The following is a 19,971-nucleotide window of genomic DNA, read 5'->3' as shown; positions in this document are numbered from 1 at the left end:
AATTGATAGATTTTCAGAGGATTGCTTTTGATAATAAAGGTATTTGTATGTGCTTATTTATGATTTTTCTATTTATTTCCTTTTCCTATTTTATCCCGATAGGGATCAACTAAGAGATACTGAAGCCACGAGAAAGGATAAGTATAACCTAAGATAATTTTAGTTAATTTTTATGACAAAAAGGCACCCTGAGATTTTTTATTAATTGTTTATGTATGATTTGCGTCAATTCAATAATTAATTAAATAAATACTCAATTAAAATAAAAGTAATAGAAAGCAGATCATAACAATATATACCAATATATATTTGAAATGATATTTAGTTAATAGAAATCACACAAAAGCTATAATAGATTGAACAGAATTCTTAAAAATTCTGAAATTATTTTTCACATCAAACTAACATGGCCTGGACTATACAAGTGCAGTATGCAAGCTTCCAGTGCAGTGGGGACACCATCACATTCCAACTCTTCGATGAAATCGAAATTCACTCAGTCTAAGAACTATGTAAGATGCACATTCTCGAAAAAATGTTACATAAGTAATTAATTGTAAAAACCGAAGAAATGACTAAAATATTTCAACTTTTATCTATTGCTGTGATATGGTGCGCGACAAGGGTGTATTCCGATGCCACTACTGTTAAATACACATACAATTCGTCGGATTTGTCGTATTTGTCGAATGGTATACAATTCCCGGTCGATGAAAGTGATATTAAGCTATTAGGGGAAGATAAACTATTTGGTAACGCGACTCAGTTCTGGTGGTTTTCGAGGCTGTATGATCACTACAAATGGTGGACGCGGTTAGAGCATTTAGAAAATGTTTCGTGTAGAAGTGATATGATGGTGTACCTAAGGGAATTAGTAAATGGTACTAGTTGGGCATTGAAAAGTGAGTATAATCTTTTTAAATTTTAGTCATTTAACCCTTAACTACTGACGGGGATATTTCAGAATGTAGACACTGACATGCAATATGTAATACCGTTGCTATACTCTCGTTTGTTTTTAATATAAATTTGTCTAATATCACTGTATTTGTTTTTTTTATATCAATCACAGAATGATTCTTCACACGGTTGTAGAATAAAATATTGCTCCAAATAAAATAAACCTTATTATTAAACGCTTTTCTTTACTTCAATAGTTTGCATCAAATCTTTAGACGTTATGAATTAAATGAATGAAAATTTACAGACATATGCATTCGCGGGAACAATACACGAATACTCAATAAAAATATTTTTATGTTTATTAATTGTTTAAATAAAAAAAAAAACGATTTTATGGAAAATGCTTAAATTCCCTTGGTTTTTACAATGTAGAAACTTGAATCTTTTACGGATTGTAGCTAATGATATGAACTAAACATAATTTCACTTTTTACGTTAATTGTTTAGGTTATGCTTCATAAATAAAGAATAAAGTTTCAAATTTTGAACGCTCATATATTTGTTTATATATAAATCGGCGTTTATTCGTGTCAAATTTCAATACGATACGAAATAAAACTTCAACCAAAACTCAAATTTAAAATATTTGTGATTTTATAGTAGTCTTAGAAAAACCACCGGTAGAGACGTTTTACAATAATTGTAGCACATTGTAATTATTACAATGTTCTACATTTAACATTAGAATTAGTTTTGTCGTATTAATTAATTAAACGCTTTTCTTTAGTTCAATCGTTTGGGTCAAATCTTTGGACGTTAATTTGACTGCTTTTTCTTCAACGCAAATGACTAAAAATTTGCAGACATATTTATGCATTCGCGGGAACAATACACGAATAGTCAATAAAAATTGTTTTTGTTTATTAATTGTTTAAATAAAAAACGATTTTAACGCAAAAAGCTTAAATTCTCTTGTTTTTTACAATGAAGAAACTTGAAACTTTTACGGATTGTAGCTAATTATATGAACTATACGTAATTTCACTTTTACGTTAATTGTTTACGTTATGCTTCATAAATAAACAATAAAGTATCAATTTTTTTGCCGATTCCGACTACTTTTCATGTTTGTACATCATATGTTTTATACATATTTTAATAAACATGACAATATATTTTAATGTTTGAAAAGTGTAAGACTAAAAAGTATCAAAAGCTATGATATTGTGGCAACCAGGAGGAAAAAGGGGACGTGGTCGACCCAGATCTAAATGGTTAACTGAAGTAGAAGAGGACCTAAGAGGAGCAGGAATTACAAAATGGAAAGAGAGGGCAATAGACCGGAAAAGCGGCGAAACCCCACATATGGTGTTAAGTCATATACTATTTACTATACTATACTAAGACTAAAAAGTAAAAAATAAAAAAATATGAAAAAAAATATTTTCTAAGAAACGCTTTTCTTTAGTAACGAGTGACTAAAATTAAACACATTATAAAAAAATTAACTAAAAAGCAAAAAATAAAAAAATTGAAAAAATCTAACACATTCGTTAAAGACAAACGTGGTGCGAAAACCGTTTATTCGATGAAGACGCGCCACGCACATGACATATTTGACGAATGTGTTACGAGTTTTTAAATTTTTTTTATTTTTTGCTTTTTGGTTGATTTTTTTATATGTTTAATTTTAGTCACTCGCAACTAAAGAAAAGCGTTTCATAGAAAATATTTTTTTTTCATATTTTTTTATTTTTTCAACAAAATTTTGAACGCTTGCATAATATTAAAAAAATGGTGGAGGTTCCTGCAAAGTCCTTTAGAACTGAATTACAAAAAAACTAGCATTTGTAACTAAAAAATAGTAGAATGTTGCTGAAAGCACCTGTAAGTAGAACAACTAGATGAACTTGCTGCCACACTTATAGCGAAAGAATACTGAATGGACCGCTTTTAACTAAAGAAACGTAAACAGTGACATGCGGTACTTGGTACCTAAGAAAATTTTACGTCAACGTAGCTCAAAGACTAAACCATACTAAAACTGCAGAAGTTGGCAGGTATGTATGTATGGCATACCGCATGTCAGTAGTTAAGGTTTAATTTTTAGTTGCAAATTCTTTATAACAATCAAAGCTTTTAAATATACAAGTTTTTTGTTAAAATACTTTTTTAGTGTAATACTCAAACAAGAATAAAAAACCGCTAAACGCCGTAAAAATGAGTGGCGCATACAATATTCCAGCTACAAAAGATCTGATATGAATATTACGTGGCGCGAAAATGTATTTTCATTTTGATGCAAAGTTTTATTTTAAAAGATTTTTCCATAATATTTGCTAAATTTGAAGTAAACGCGCCACAAAAGAGTAACTTTGATACAATTTGAATTTTGAAACACTTTTGTGGCGTGTTTACTTCAAATTTAGCAAATATTATGGAAAAATCTTTTAAAATAAAACTAGAATTTTGCTTTGCATCAAAATGAAAATACATTTTTGCGCCACGTAATATTCATATCAGATCTTTTGTAGCTGGAATATTGTATGAACCACTAATTTTTACGGCTTTTAGCAGTTTTTTATTCTTGTATCAGGAGTTTTTCAAAGTTATTTATAAATTAAATGTACGAAGTTGAATGTTTCTCGATTACACATTAAGCTTTATAAATGGTCGCCTTTGTCGCATTATCTCCCAAATGATCTAGTCTCCATCGAATGTACACTAGACTTCTTTTCTATTCAAAATAGATTGAAAAAAAATATTGGGATGGCCGGGTAAATAAACTCGGATTGCCCGTGGCCAGATCAAATTTGCTACAAATACTTTCGTAGCTTAATAACTTCTAAACGGCTTAACCGATTTTGATCACTAAACATGAGTTTGAAACGTATTGACAAATAGTGTCTGATGCATCTAAGATCAAGTATGATAACTGAAGCTAAGCTACTACAGGAATTAGTGAGCTTGAAAAACCGTTTTTCCCTTAGTAAATAGATTTGATCATATTTGTGAAGCCTATAACTTAAAAATTCGAATTTTCCCGGATATGAGGTATACACCGTTAGATTTGTCTAGAGTCCTTCTACAAACGCTCAGTTATTGGAGCAATTCGTAGGTTGAAATTTTGAGTAATTGTCGAAATGCGATATTTGCGGTTCTCCTGTCTCTTCTTGAACTGAAGATATTATATACCCCCAAAAAATTTGCCGTTTTGTACGTACCAAGTCCTATAGCTGGCTTATGGTTGGTCAAAAGTCACAAACTACACCGGTTCTGAATCGGCCCTGACCTCCTCTTCAAACACAGAAAAAAAAACTCAGATTGGTTTAACTTTTCCGCATACATACATACATACTGTTATATTTCTATTTGATATGAAAATTAAATTTTGATAATTATAAACAGAATTCAATTTGATATAAAATATTTTCAATTTTCTCAACCACGGGCATATAAATTTAGAACAACCTCTATACAACAAATTGTTATATTTAATTTTAAGAAGTGATTAGAAGAAGCATACGAAACTCGGGACAATGCGCTTAGAATAAACAAAGTGAATGGCGCGTACCATTATCGTTGTTCGCGGAAGGTTCGATCATTAGCCTATGCTAAATAAGACTCAGTTGAAATAGATAATAGTTCATTATCGTTGTTCGCGGAAGGTTCGATCATTAGCCTATGCTAAATAAGACTCAGTTGAAGTAGATAATAGGTCATTAAATTTTGTAAATAGTAGAAAGTAATTTTAGAATGGGAATTAACTATTTTTTTTTGAAATCCATTAAGCATATTTAGAAAGATTAAAAATTGGTTTGGAGGAATACTGCGAATGAGAGTTGGTGGTGGAAGGTTGATTTGTGAATCTGGAAGGGATATTTAGAAAGTAGGGGAATGAATGAAAAAGATAGATCAGAATGTTTTGAGCTGTCGAGAAGTGAAGTCCAGTAGTAGACGGTAGTGTACGGAGAGTGAGAAAGCCGGTGTAGTTCCGTGAGTGTGGACTATCTATCGTGGAACGAGAGGTAGGCCAGGTCGAGAGTAAAGAACCTCCTTGAGCCAAGAGTGTCCCGGTAGCTGATTGAAGTTTCGAAAAAGGTAGAAACACGGCATCACGACAGAAGCAGGAACGGGAGCTATACGAGCTAGTTTTCAAAGGAGAACATTACTGGAAGCCAGGACGAGGTTTTGATCGCAGCCAAGGATAGCAGGAAACGGGTCTTGTGTGAAGACATTCTCAGTTCACCAGAAAAAGGTCAGTCTCATTTGTTTGGACATGAATGTATGGGTTTTTCGTATTAAATACCACATTAAAAATTGAAGAACATAATCAATAATATCAGAAAAGCTTCATCAAACTAAAATAGAATTGTTGCTAATAAATCCTAATAGTTAAATGTTAATAGAAACTTTCAATTGGAAACCAAAAGGAAATAAGATTCCCATTTGTAAATGTTATGTTTAAGAATAATAAGATCTAGCAAATATTAAGCAGTGATTGCCATTTAAATAAAATAAACAATATTTTGATTATAATTGTAACCCATATGTGTGTATTATTTTACTCTTTTCTTTCCTATCCCGATTAGGAACCATTGAGAAATATTTAGAAGCCACGAAAGTAAGTAATTAATTTATAATTCGCCCTGAGATTGAAAATATATTGATATGTGATCTGGTAAATTAATTAGATTATTATAAATGCATTGATTAAATTAAATGACATATAAGAGTATTATCTCATATCAATAATAAGATCACATCAATACATACATACATACATACATACATACATACATACATACATACATACATACATACATACATACATACATACATACATACATACATACATACATACATACATACATACATACATATACATACATATCCACAAACATTTTCCCCTTTTAAATAGAAATTTAGTCATATTTCTGAGCTCGGTAACTTTTGAATGGTGTAACCGATTTTCAAAATTAGGCATGTGTTGGAAAGGTAATGATAAGTACTATCAGAAGCCGTAAAGGTCGGACTTAAATTTTCAATAGCAATGGGAAATAGCTGCTCAGGACCGACAACAATGTAGGGGAAATAGTAAACGCGGCCAAACCTCACATAGAGTTGTAGAGCCAAATGATGATGATGATGATGAATTATGCACAGACAGTTTTGTCTGGAACGCCTCAATTATCTCGGAAACGTTTACACCATTTTTATAAATTTTAATATGCAAGGGTCTTACATATCGGTCGATATTTTGATGTTATTTACATTGTTGTCAGATCTTCCCTTTTTCTGGAAATCTAAATAATTTTCTTATGTCAAATGGATCACCCTATATATTTTTTGCTTCTTGAAATTCTTATGAAATACTGATTATATTTCATGTAATGTTGCCTATACCTAAATTCCATAATTTCGAAGTTATTGCTACATTTACATTATCTTCGCCGAAGTTAAAAATAAGTAGGTTTAGATGAATAAACTCGTTTAATTTGAATAATTTTCAATAATCTATATCCTAATAATATCAGGACAAGGTCTACTCTGAATAAATTAGTAAAAAGTTTAACGAAACTGGTGCAGTAAAAGATTTATCCAAATCATTGCGCAGAATCAGTTGCTGAAAAAATTCATGTTCGTCAATATTTAAGTAGTAGAAAAATTTGGACTTTTAAAAATCAGTAAGGCGATTTAGCCTCTCTAAAATTTTTTTCAGGATATATGTACATTAAATAATGCTGGTGATAATATGAATTCGTGTCTAACTTCTTTTTCGACTGTTCATTTTCGAATCTCACTGTTGCTTTTTCTTGGAGATAGAAGTTTGAGATCAGTCCTATATCCTCTCCATCGAGTGCTGATTAGTTATTTTCTAACTATAATCTAATCATACTGGGTTCACTACAAGTTATGGCCTCCTAAAAATATTGACAAAGGCACGTTAGATTTTAAATATGTGTAGTGTGTAGTTTAAAAGATCGACTGTGTCCTCTATCTGCAGTTATCATATATGTACATTTACCAAAGAAACACCCGATTTGACACACCCTTACTGACGAGTATATTTAAAGCAGTCTTAATCCTGTATACCTGTTTTTAATTTTTTTTCTTGTCTGAATAGTAGAAGAAAATAATTAATATCAAGTAGTGTGCACATGCAACTGAAGTAGTTGGTATACCACATTGCATAACTGGTGCATTTCTGTTGCTCTCTCCGATTGAATAGACCACTGGTAGTTTCTTTTAGAACAATAAATTAACAATAAATAAAAGTGGAGTGAAATAGATGACAATTCGCGATTAGGGAAATGATTTCTACGCTTCACTGATCTAGAGCAAATCGTGCTATCCTTGAATGTGTCGTGTTGCACGGTGTTTCCTTCTTATTAAAAAATATGTCCTATTCAGAGGACAATGAATAGAAAAATTATAAAAAGTTTTTAAAATGGTGCCAGTATTGTTCAGAAGCGTTTTTGAAATGCCTTTATTTCAGGATAAATATCTAATTTTATTAAATAAAATCAACTAGGTACTTCTACTAGGTACTAAATATCAGAAGTAATGACAAGATGAAAAACCTTATACAAGATGCGAGTATCTGAAGAGGAAGCGACATCTCTTATTAATATACTCTTATTGGTAGTCAGGCCATTTCTATTGATATCTACAATAATCAATAGCTAAATGGAAAAAATTACACGCAAATTTTACAAATTACACTTTATCTTCATTTGTTTTAAAGTTATATCCGTTTGAAGTTATAATTTTCTTACACAGGTTGTACATTAATTAACAATATAAAATAGAAGAACTCAAACGGAATATTTTGAGCTTACGAAAAACATTAAATTATTAAATAAAAACATTAAATTATTAAATTATTCATTATTGCAACAAATCAATATTACATTACACTATTAAGAAACAGTGACTTTGTTGTTACAAATAGACAGAATTGACAGTAGTATGTTATACAGTCGAACCCGCTTATTAGAATACCGGTTAAAGGAATATCCCAGTTTAAGAAATAAAAATTTGAAGTCCCAAAACGTTTTTACTATGCATATATGATCGGTTATTAGAATATCCCTGTTATAGGAATACTTTTGCTTGGCACGAAGGCTATTCCAATAAGCGGGTTCGACAGTATTTGTAGACATTGACAGACATATTAAGAATAGGCAAGGCCTCCTGAGCAAAATAGTGCAACACGAGGGCAGTAGATCGGTGTCTTTACCGTGATATTACTTGACTGTGAGCCGATCTTAAGCCTTAGAGCGTGCTATTAAATTATCGATATCTTGGACAAAAATAAACCTATGAACACTCTCCTAAGCTCAAAATATTCCTTTTGAGGTCTTCTATTATTAACATTAATTAAAGTATGAATGTTTATTGCTCAAATTTACTAAAAACCCTTATACACAAATTAATGTACACATTTTTTAAGAAAATTATAACTTCAAGCGAGTATAACTTTAAAATAAATGAAGATAAAGTAATATCACAAACTTTGTTTGAAAGTATAATACTTAAGCTTTAAAATGAGACCTTGAAAAGATCATTTGTTTACGTAGAAGTCGAGTTACGATCTATAAAGCGTCGAAAAATACTTACTTGACTGTGAGCCGATCTTAAATATCGATAAACGTTATTATTACCAAAAATAAATTTGCAAACATTTTAGTAAGCTCAAATTGTTCCTTTTCAGTTCTTCTATCATTATTGTTAATTAAAGTATAAATGTTTATAGCTCAAATTTGCTTGAAACCCTTATAAACAAATTAATGTACATTTTTTTATGAAAATTATAAATTCAAACGGGTATCACTTTAAAACAAATGAAGGTAAAGTAATTTAACAAACTTTGTTTGGAAGCCCATTAATTAAGCTTTAAAATGACACTATCTAAGGCTCATTTACATGCGTAGAAGCCGAGTTACGCTCGATAAAGCTTCGTAAAATACATTTTTGCACGATTGATCATTTTTGACTGTTTATCGTGACAGATTTTACGTCAGTAGGTGACATTTACTAGCATCTCGACGGTAAGTAATCCAACTCGATGGCAAGTACTCCAACTCGACGGTAAGTAATTCACTTACCGTCGAGTTAAAAAATCTTTTAATTTGGAAATCCCACTTGTTTGGGCTGTGGTTTCACTTCTAACAGAAACTCCTGCAGAATCGCATACATTAGTAGTATTACTAGTATTAGAATAATTGCGGAACACCCTTCTTCCCAAGCCCGTTCAATTTCTTCAAATTCACTTTCGCTCATATTTTAATTTATAATAATCAAAATTGTACTTAGGATTCGATGTTTAGACAGCTACCGATGAACAAGTGTTTTTGGTTATCGAGCTAGTTAAATAGTAATTACTGAAACATATTTAAAAGTAATTAAAATAAAAAGTACTATAATATAAAAGTACTAGTGAAAGTGATTTGTATACGGAATATTTTAATTGTAAGTAGATGAAATTTATTATTTGTGTCTATTTGGATTGAATATTTCAATAAATCACGACAATTATCTCTACATTATCCAATTCCATGAACGGGTGTCACAGCGAAAGCTGTGAGACAGCACCGGAGTTGGATTTTAAATAAATTTAAAAGATGTCATCTTCCAGTCAACCACAACAAATTGCATCATATTCAAAAGCAGTTAGCCAACCACGCAATATATTAACTCCAGACAGAGATCAAGCCATTTTATTTAACACTCTAGAGAATTGTACAATCAATGACTATCTTGAAGAATTGAGTCAGCATATAGAACCAAGAAATATAATTTTCGCATCCCGTATATCAAACGGTAGAATATGCATATATCTATCATCTAAAAACTTAGTAGACAAATTCCTAACAGAAACAAAGAAGATAAAGGTAAATGGAAATATACTAGAAGCAAGAAGATTAATAACTCCATCAGTCCGCTTAATTCTTTCCGGTGTATGTCCAAGTATACCTTCGAACTTAATTAAAGACGAATTAATAAAACTAGGTCTAAATCCTCTATCAGACATATCATACCTAAGAATAGGAGCAACCAATCCTGCTTTCAGTCACATTCTAAGCTTCCGACGACAAATTTTCATTTCACCTCTGCCAGACAACTTTGTATTACCTGAATCTTTTTTTGTCGAGTTATAACAAACATCATACCGCATATTTATAGCCCAAAACGATACATGTTTCAAATGCAAATTAACTGGACACCAGGCAGCTAATTGTCCAAATATTTCATCTCATAGCCATCCTTACAATGATAATGCAGTGCAAACAGAGATGAAACAAACTTTACCAATAAATCATACTCAACAAGATAATCCGCAAAATACTCCCACAATTTCAAATACCATTCCCTCCACACCTACCATGTCTTCTCAAACCACATCGCAAACAGAAGCCATCCCGCATTTATCAATAAACACAACCCAACAACCACCACTACAAAATACATCCATACATTTAACCACGTCTTCAGTCAACACTACAATCGCAACACCTACATCGTCTGAGTCATCCTATAATATCCAAAAACAAAAATCAACCTCACCCGAAGCAAGTCAAAACTTACCTCTAAACAAAAATACACAGATGAATACTCACGAACCCCAGATAACTTCGGATAAAACAACAGGAAAAAGAACCTTAGAAGATGCAACATCGCCACCCGCCGAAGACGAATTCGAAAAACCTAAACTTCAATTAATGAAAAAAACCAAAACTGACGACAAAAACTTAACAGATGAGATAACAAATCTTAAAACGTTTTTAGAACCAGTTCGAGAATATCTAGAAAAAAGCGAAACACAATTGTTAAACTTTGATCAAGTAGTGGATTTATTCGAAAATATACAAGGAGCAAAAGACATAATCAGCATAACAAAATTATACTCAGATGACTCTCAGGCACTTATAAAGTTTCTAACAGAATTACATCCATATTATACCGACAAAAGAATGAAAAACAAAAGCACCAGATTAAGGAAAAAACTTGGCAAATACATTGGTTTAAAAACTTCATTCTCGGGAGAAGACTCCGACTCGTCTATAAGCTCTTCTAAAGAATAATTAAATTCACTTCTCTACTTCAATGGAACTTAAATGGGTTCTATACCCATTTCGAAAAACTTAAACATATTATCTCTGAAACCCACCCATCTATTATCTGCCTACAGGAAACAAATTTCAAAAATTCAAGCCACGTATATAACTTTCGTAATTATTCATGTTTCTACAAAAACAGATTAAACCAAAATATTGCCAGTGGAGGAGTAGCAATTTACGTAGATGAAAAATGCATGAGCACACAGTTAACAGTGACTTCAAATAATATTGAATTAATAGCTATCTCAATAAATATACCTCAAAAGATTTATATATGTAATATGTATATCCCACCAAATCAATCCATATCCCAAGAAGATTTAATAGCTATTATGGAACAAATTCCTTCACCTAGAATTATCGTCGGAGATCTTAACGGCCACAATCCGATGTGGGGCTCCATAAAACTCAACTCCAAAGGTCGTATTATAGAAGACATAATAACATCCCAAAATCTGAATCTACTTAACGACGGAAGACCAACCAGATTCAACATCCAAAATGGCACAACATCGGCAATTGATATTTCTCTGTGTGACCCAATTTTGTCCACCACATTAACATGGGACGTACTACCCTATTTATACGGTAGTGACCACTACCCCATTATAATTTCTTTAACACATCAGAGCACAATAAATATTGAGTCATCTATCATAAAGTGGAATATTAAAAACGCTGATTGGACTAACTTTACCAAACAAATTGAACAGGACATTAACCAAACCAACTTCACATCATCAAACGACATAGACAAATTTTTAAGTACATTTTTACAAATGATCACTAATGCCGCCATGACATATGTAGGAAAAACAAAAATATTAAAGAAACATAAGCCTCTTCCATGGTGGACACCTGAATGCAGCCAAGCTACGAGAGAGTATAAGAAAGCTTTCAATAAACTAAAGCGTCACAAAACAGACGAAAACACAACGGAATACAAAAAACGACGAGCTGAGGCAAGATACATTCTAAAAAAGAATAGAAAAGAATCCTGGAAAAAATTCATCTCATCTCTAAATACCTCTTCAACAATAAGTACAGTTTGGAGAAACTTAAGAAAAATCTCTGGTAAAAGCCAACCATATAAAATTCCTTTTCTAGCAAAAAATAACAAAATAATTAGAGATAGAAAAGAAATCGTAGATATGTTAGCAGACCAATACGAGTTAAATTCCAGTGATGAAAATTATACTGACGATTTCAAAATGCATAAAAACAACGTAGAAAAAAACATACTGGGATTTGACGAACATGAGATTCACAACCTTAACGTTCCTTTTTCCTTAATAGAACTTGCCGAAGCCTTAAACTCTTCGAAAGATGCAAGCCCGGGACCAGACGGTATTCCCCTAGCATTTCTACTACATCTTCCAGACAATGGGAACAATTTATTATTATACCTTTATAATTCAATCTGGAGTAACCAGGTTTTCCCTTCAACCTGGTCCGAAGCAATAATACTACCTCTTCTCAAACCTGATAAATCCCGGACATCACCAGAATCATATCGACCAATATCTTTAACCAATATTATATGTAAAGTGCTAGAGAAAATGATAAATAAAAGACTGAGATGGTATTTAGAACAACAAAAACTTCTTATCCCACAGCAAAGCGGATTTAGGCAAAATCGATCCACTGTAGACAACTTAATAGACTTAGAGTCAGGCATACATGAAGCATTTGCAAATAAGCAAGATTGTATCGCAGTCTTCTTTGATATTAATAAAGCTTACGATACTGTGTGGCGATTCAATATCATAACGAAATTGCATAATTGGAATATCAGAGGAAATATGTTAAAATTTATATCAAATTTTCTTCAATCTCGCAGCTTCATAGTTCGATCAGACAACGTTAACTCAGATAAAAAAGTTCAAAAGAACGGAGTACCACAAGGATCAGTTATAAGCTCAACCCTTTTCCTAATAGCCATAAACGGTATACTTCAACAATGCTCACCAATTGTCAAAGGAAGACTATACGCTGATGACTTAGTTTTATTTGCCAAAGGAAAAAACTCTACATCTATACAAAAACATTTACAACAAACAATCAATCAGTTAGAAACATGGTCTAGGTCTATCGGATTACAATTCTCACCGACAAAAACTAAATGTATTCTATTCACAAGAAAACATAACACTCGAACTCCGCATCTGAAGCTATATAACCAAACCCTTAGTTTCACAAATAATGTCCGATTTTTAGGTATGGTTTTCGATCAAAAGTTATCATGGAAAAAACATACAGAAGAACTTAAAAAATCATGCCAAGCAGGATTAAATGTTATGAAAACTATTTCCAGCAAAAACTGGGGAGCAGATCAAAATACACTATTACACGTATATAAATCTTTAGTCAGATCCAAACTCGACTATAGTACGATAGTTTATTCATCAAGCAAAATGTCAGTATTGAAAACCTTAGAAACTGTTCAAAACGCGGCTCTACGAATAGCTACATGTGCGTTTCGAACGACACCAGTTGAAAGTTTACAATGCTTAACAGGAGAACCACCCCTAAGTTTACGATGCAAATATCTTTCTCTCTCATATGCTTCTAAAATAGCCAGTAATAAAGAACACCCTACTTATACCAATACATTCACAGATCGATTTCAAGGCACTTTCTCTGCAACAAGATTAGATCCACCATTTTACGAAAGAATTAGGAGAAACCTTCATGACCTACATCTTCAATTTCCTGAAATTATCCCAACAAATTTCCCAACTTCTCCACCCTGGTTAATACCAATTCCCAAAATTAATACTAACCTTAGTATATACAAAAAAAGTGAGACCATAACAGACCTAATCAAACAATCATTCTTAAAAGAAATGGAAACCTTTAAAAATCACTACAAGATATACACTGACGCATCCAAATCATCAGACGGTGTTGGTGCAGCCATCCTCACACCCAATACATCATTAATATTTAAATTCAAGCCTATTACGTCGTCATTCACTGCAGAGTTGTATGCAATATTACAAGCACTGATCCACATAAAAGAGTCGAAACAATCCCCGTCTCTCATAATAACCGATTCACTCAGCTCACTTAACATTATCAAACGTCTTTACACCAATAATCCAATTGCCTTACATATCCAATCAGAAATAGCGATCCTAAATAAAAATAAGATCACTGTCGACTTTATGTTTGTCCCATCACACTCAGGTATACAAGGAAATGAGGAAGTAGATCTACTAGCCCGTTCGCGAATTTACAAAACCTATACCATTTCAGTCATAGCAGCGACTGAATTCGAATAGGGTTTGTATGCAGAATATTAGTTACATATCCTATACCATTTCAGTCATGACAGCGACTGAATTCGAATAGGGTTTGCATGCAGAATATTAGTTACATATTCTATACTGTTTCAGTCATGCAAGTAAAACTAATCAAATATTTACTTAGTGCATTTATTGTTATATCATAAAATTTAGATATGTTTTGAAAATTAAAATTAATAATATATATTTCGATAATATTAAAAATTAAAAACAAATGAGTAATTACTAATGTACGAATATATGTATACAGTATGTCCCTGTAAGTTGGAACCATATGGAAAACAGGTCGATTTTTATTTTTAAATTATAATTTTTTTGGCATATATTTCATAGGTACTAGTGACGTCGTCCATCTGAGCGTGATAACGTAATCGATGATTTTTTTTTAATAGGAATATGGGTCGTGTGGCACCTCATTTGAAAGTGTGTTTAATTCTCTATTCAGTAATATAAACACAAATATCATTATTTATACAGGGTGGCCAAAAAAACAATTTTTGAATTATATTGATTGACGAAAAAAGAAGAATGTATGCAATTTACTTCAATCAAAATACTTTCTATCGCTGTCAGAAAATAGAAAAAACTGTTTATTTGGCAAATAAACATTGGTTTTTTGCTTAAATTAAATGTTCAAACTGCCAAGAGTTACGTGGGAGGCTGTTTGTGATTTAATTTAAGCAAGGCGGAATGTTTATTTGTGAAATAAACATTTTTTTCTCTATTTATTGATAGCACTAAAATGTATTTTGAGTTAAATAAATTACATACATTCTTCTTTTTTGCGTCAATTAATTTAATTAAAAAATATTTTTTTGGTCACCTTATATTGGTATACATAATGATATTATTGTTTATATTACTGAACAGAGAATTGAACACACTTTCAAATTAGTTGCCACACGATCCCTATTCCCATTTAACAAAATCATCTATTACGTTATCACGCTTAGATGAATGACGTCACTAGTATGAAATATATGCCAAAAAATTGTAATTTAAAAATAAAATCGACCTGTTTCGGGATTTTTTTCCCAAGTCGTCCATTTTAGATAAAATGAATTTATTCCATAACTTAGCCCCTCTCTGTATAAAGATACTTTACTCTTGACAGAAATTCATATTTTTTGACATCTCTCATATACTATTAATAAAACTACCCGTGTTGAGCTGCCCCCCCCCCCACTTGCAAAAATCAAAAAACAAATAGCCCTGATTTATGAGCTATTTATGAGCTCTCATATTCCGCAAACTAAAAATTTTGAGCTCGTTCCACTGAGCAGGAATTTGATACTTTAGTGGGGGGGCTGAGTCAGCCCCCCCACTACTTAAAAATAGGAATATTGAATCGGTTTTTGCGGCAGAATTACGAGCTATTTATGAGCTCTTGAAATTATATAGTTTCGATTTTTGAGCTCATCCCCTTCACCCCCAAACAACCCTTTAATTGATTTAACATAAGAGAAAAATGCTGAGAAAACTTAAAATATATCGTATTGCGGATATAATTCCTATAACTTATATACTCTAAGAATAAACTATTAAATCACGTGCATTTCGATTATTGAGCTACAACCCCTTCGCAAGAAAACCACCCTATCTTCCCGGCTTAAGAGAAAGTTGTACTTAAAATGCATTAAACTAATTATTTGGCGACGACATATCATTGAATAATTTATAAGCTTCCAAATTACGCGAATTTAGATCAGTAAATTACAATTTATTTTGTATAGTGCAGTCACTGAAGGTAAAAATCAACGATTACCTTCAATTTCGGTGAACCTTCATCGATTTTCACGAAAATTGGTCAGTGGTTAGAGGATACGTCAAGAAACAAAGGTGACATGGTACCACCTTGCGCCTTTACTCTGAGGGTGGATACCGCCCCTTCTCGGGGGTGAAAATTATTTTATTAAAAATAACTGCACAAATCAATAAAAGAACAAATTAAAAGCAAAATTTATTATATAAAGTTAATAAAATAAGTCAATACTTTTTAAGCTATTAAAGATCAAAGATTTTAATTATTCGTGAAAAAAATGCATGTTAAGAAGCGGTTTTTCGTAAATCACTGAAAAACTGTAAGTTTTTACAAAAAAGTTAATAGTAGTTTAATTCGTAAAGCTTATATTCTAAGAATAAACTCTTAAATCACGCGCCTGTCGATTATAGAGTTACAACCCCTTCGCAAGAAAACCATCCCATACTCCCGGCTTAAGAGAGAGTTGTACTTAAAATAATTTAAATTAATTATTTGGAGACTACATATCGTTTAATAATTTATGAGCTTGCGAAATATACGCGTGTCAATTATTGAATTGCCATTTTCTTTCTATAGTGCAGCCACTGAAGGTAAAAATCAACTATGACCTTTGATTTCGGTAAATCTCCATTCATTTTCACGAATTAACAATAACAACTTGGGGTTTTAACCTGGGGTATATGTCACCCCTTCTCGGGAGTGAAAATTACTTTATTAAAAATAACCCCACAAATCGAGAGAGGGACAAATTGTAAGCAAAATTTGTTATATAATGTGATTAAAATGAATTAATACTTTTTGAGTTATTAAAGATCAAATATTTTAATTTTTGTGAAAGAAAATGCATGCTTTAAAGCGATTTTTCATAAATATCTCAAAAACTGTAAGTTTTTACAAAAAAATATTCATCACTAAAATTGAAGCCAATAAAAAATATAATAAATTGCTTACTTGACAAACCCTTTAATGTTAATTTAAAGTAAGTTATTGGTAATTAAATGTATATTTTTTTCTGCGACTGTTCAAATCTAAGTATTCAAGCTTAAATAACGGGAAAGAGATGCATTTTATAACACTTAGGTAGGTACTAAATACTTATCAAAGTACTTAGAAATACCTATCCAAAATGAGCTCCAGAAAAAGTTGATAGCATCAAAATCCGCTCACCAATTTTCGTGAAAATGAATGCAGATTTACCGAAATCGAAGGTCATAGTTGATTTTAACCTTCAGTGACTGCACTATAGAAAGAAAATGGCAATTCAATAATTGAGATGCGTATATTTTGCGAGCTCATAAATTATTAAACGATATATAGTCGACAAATAATTAATTTAAATTATTTTAAGTACAACTCTCTCTCTTAAGCCGGGAATATGGGATGGTTTTCTTGCGAAGGGGTTGTATCTCAATAATCGAAAGGCGCGTGATTTAAGAGTTTATTCTTAGAATATAAGCTATACGAATAAAACTACTATTAACTTTTTTGTAAAAACTTACAGTTTTTCAGTGATTTACGAGAAACCGCTTCAAAACATGCATTTTTTTCACGAATAATTAAAATTTTTGATCTTTAATTTAAAAATATTGACTTATTTTAATAACTTTATATAATACATTTTGCTTATAATTTGTTCTTTTATAGATTTGTGCAGTTATTTTTTATAAAATAATTTTTCACCCCCGAGAAGGGGCGGTATCCACCCTCAGGGTAAAGGCGCAAGGTGGTATCATGTCACCTTTGTTTCTTGAGGTATCCTCTAACCACTGACCAATTTTCGTGAAAATAGATGAAGGTTCACCGAAATTGAAGGTAATCGTTGATTTTTACTTTCAGTGACTGCACTATATAAAATAAATTGCAATTTACTGATTTAAATGCCCGTAATTTGAAAGCTTATAAATTATTAAATGATATGTAGTCGCTAAATAATTAATTTAATGCATTTCAAGTACAACTTCCTCTTAAGCCGGGAAGATAGGGTGGTTTTCTTGCGAAGGGGTTGTAGCTCAATAATCGAAATGCACGTGATTTAATAGTTTATTCTTAGAGTATATACGCTATAGGAATTATATCCTCAATACGATTTATTTTAAGTTTTCTCAGCATTTTTCTCTTAAGTTAAATCGATTAAAGGGTTGTTTGGGGGTGAAGGGGATGAGCTCAAAAATCGAAACTATATAATTTCAAGAGCTCATAAATAGCTCGTAATTCTGCCGCAAAAACCGATTCAATATTCCTATTTTTAAGTAGTGGGGGGGGCTGACTCAGCCCCCCCCCACTAAAGTATTAAATTCCTGCTCAGTGGAACGAGCTCAAAATTTTTAGTTCGCGGAATATGAGAGCTCATAAATAGCTCATAAATCAGGGCTATTGGTTTTTTAATTTTTGCAAGTGGGGGGGGGGGGCCAGCTCAACACGGGTAATAAAACTTAATATCAGATGATTGCATCTTCGGTTTTAGACCATGCAGAACTTTTTATGAAGAATATCTTTTTTGCGTAAAATCGTTAATAAAAAATTTTTCCATATGGTTCCAACTTACAGGGACATACTGTATATATTCATACATTAGTAATTATTCATTTGTTTTTAATTTTTAATATTATCCAAATATATACTATTCATTTTAATTTTCAAAACATATCTAAATTTTATGATAAATAAATCCACTTAGTAAATATTTGATTAGTTTTACGTACATGACTGAAACAGTATAGATATTTGCTCAATAATAATCAAAAATTTCGTTTGCAAATCCTACACCACTACAGTTAATTTCTAGACCGAAATAGTATAGGATATGTAACTAATATTCTGCATACAAACCCTATTCGAATTCAGTCGCTGCCATGACTGAAATGGTATAGGATATGTAACTAATATTCTGCATACAAACCCTATTCGAATTCAGTCGCTGGCATGACTGAAATGGTATAGGTTTTGTAAATTCGCAGCCCGTTCAGCATCCCTCAGCCAGGACTCCATCCTTATTAACGAGGTTTCTTCCGATGACCTGAAGTCAGAAATAAAATATAAAGTGTTTAGTGCGTGGCAAAATAAATGGAGTGCGTCGCAAAATAAACTCAAGGAAATCAAACAATCAGTGAAACCGTGGCCGCAAATAATAGCGAACAGACCCGACCAAGTGAAAATAACACGTTTACTGCTGGGACACAGCAACCTAACACACAAACATCTCTTTACGCGAACTGTGCCGCCTATGTGTGAAAACTGTGAAACAACACTCTCCGTGAAACATAATATATTAACTGAGTGCAAAACATATGAAACAATAAGAAAGAAGTATACCATCCCAATGAATATAAAGGAAGCCTTAGGAGTAAACATGAATGTTAAAAACACAATAAATTATCTTAAAGACTCTGGACTGTATCACCTATTGTAATTTTTATTAACTTTACTTTTGTTATATTTTTTAGATCGCTAATAACCCCTGTGGTTACAGCGTAAATAAATAAAAAAAAAAATTGTACTTAAAATTATTGACAACTAAATAAAAACTCAATTCTCCATTGTTGTTATGCACCCTAGTTACTACCTAACAACCAAAGTATCTATCTTGATAAAATGAATGAAACTACTCAATATGACGAAAATGTTTAATTTTATAATTTAAAATGGTATCAATCGTGCAAAAAACGTTATAAGCATGTCGAACGTTAAGGGTAACCGATCTCAGACAATAATTGGAGTCGTGGCTCCGCTCCTCCTCCAAACAATTGCCTTCGATCAGTATAAAACCCTTACCGTTCTCCATACTTAGGGCCGGTACTTTATGTCCCGGTTAAACCTCGGTTAGCTAACCGAGGTTTAATCGGGACAGAAAAGTACCCCATAGGGCCTCTTGCGT

General features: G+C 32.0%; 1 protein-coding gene across 4 annotated transcripts in view; it reads left to right on the top strand.

Annotated features, from left to right (window-relative positions):
• The first annotated feature begins 493 nt into the window (after positions 1-493).
• The window catches only part of LOC114327351 (nose resistant to fluoxetine protein 6-like), a 44,111-nt gene continuing 24,633 nt past the window's right edge, over positions 494-19,971 (top strand). For all 4 annotated transcript variants that reach the window (XM_028275940.2, XM_028275941.2, XM_028275939.2 and 1 more), the window contains exon 1: positions 494-902. In XM_028275940.2, the coding sequence (XP_028131741.1) occupies positions 572-902 (331 nt within the window). In that variant the 5' untranslated portion in view covers positions 494-571. The remainder of the gene's footprint in view (positions 903-19,971) is intronic.

The sequence above is a fragment of the Diabrotica virgifera genome, chromosome 1 (genome assembly GCF_917563875.1).
Source record: "Diabrotica virgifera virgifera chromosome 1, PGI_DIABVI_V3a".
NCBI classification, from domain to species: Eukaryota; Metazoa; Arthropoda; class Insecta; order Coleoptera; family Chrysomelidae; genus Diabrotica; species Diabrotica virgifera.
This window is presented reverse-complemented; position numbering and strand designations above follow the sequence as displayed.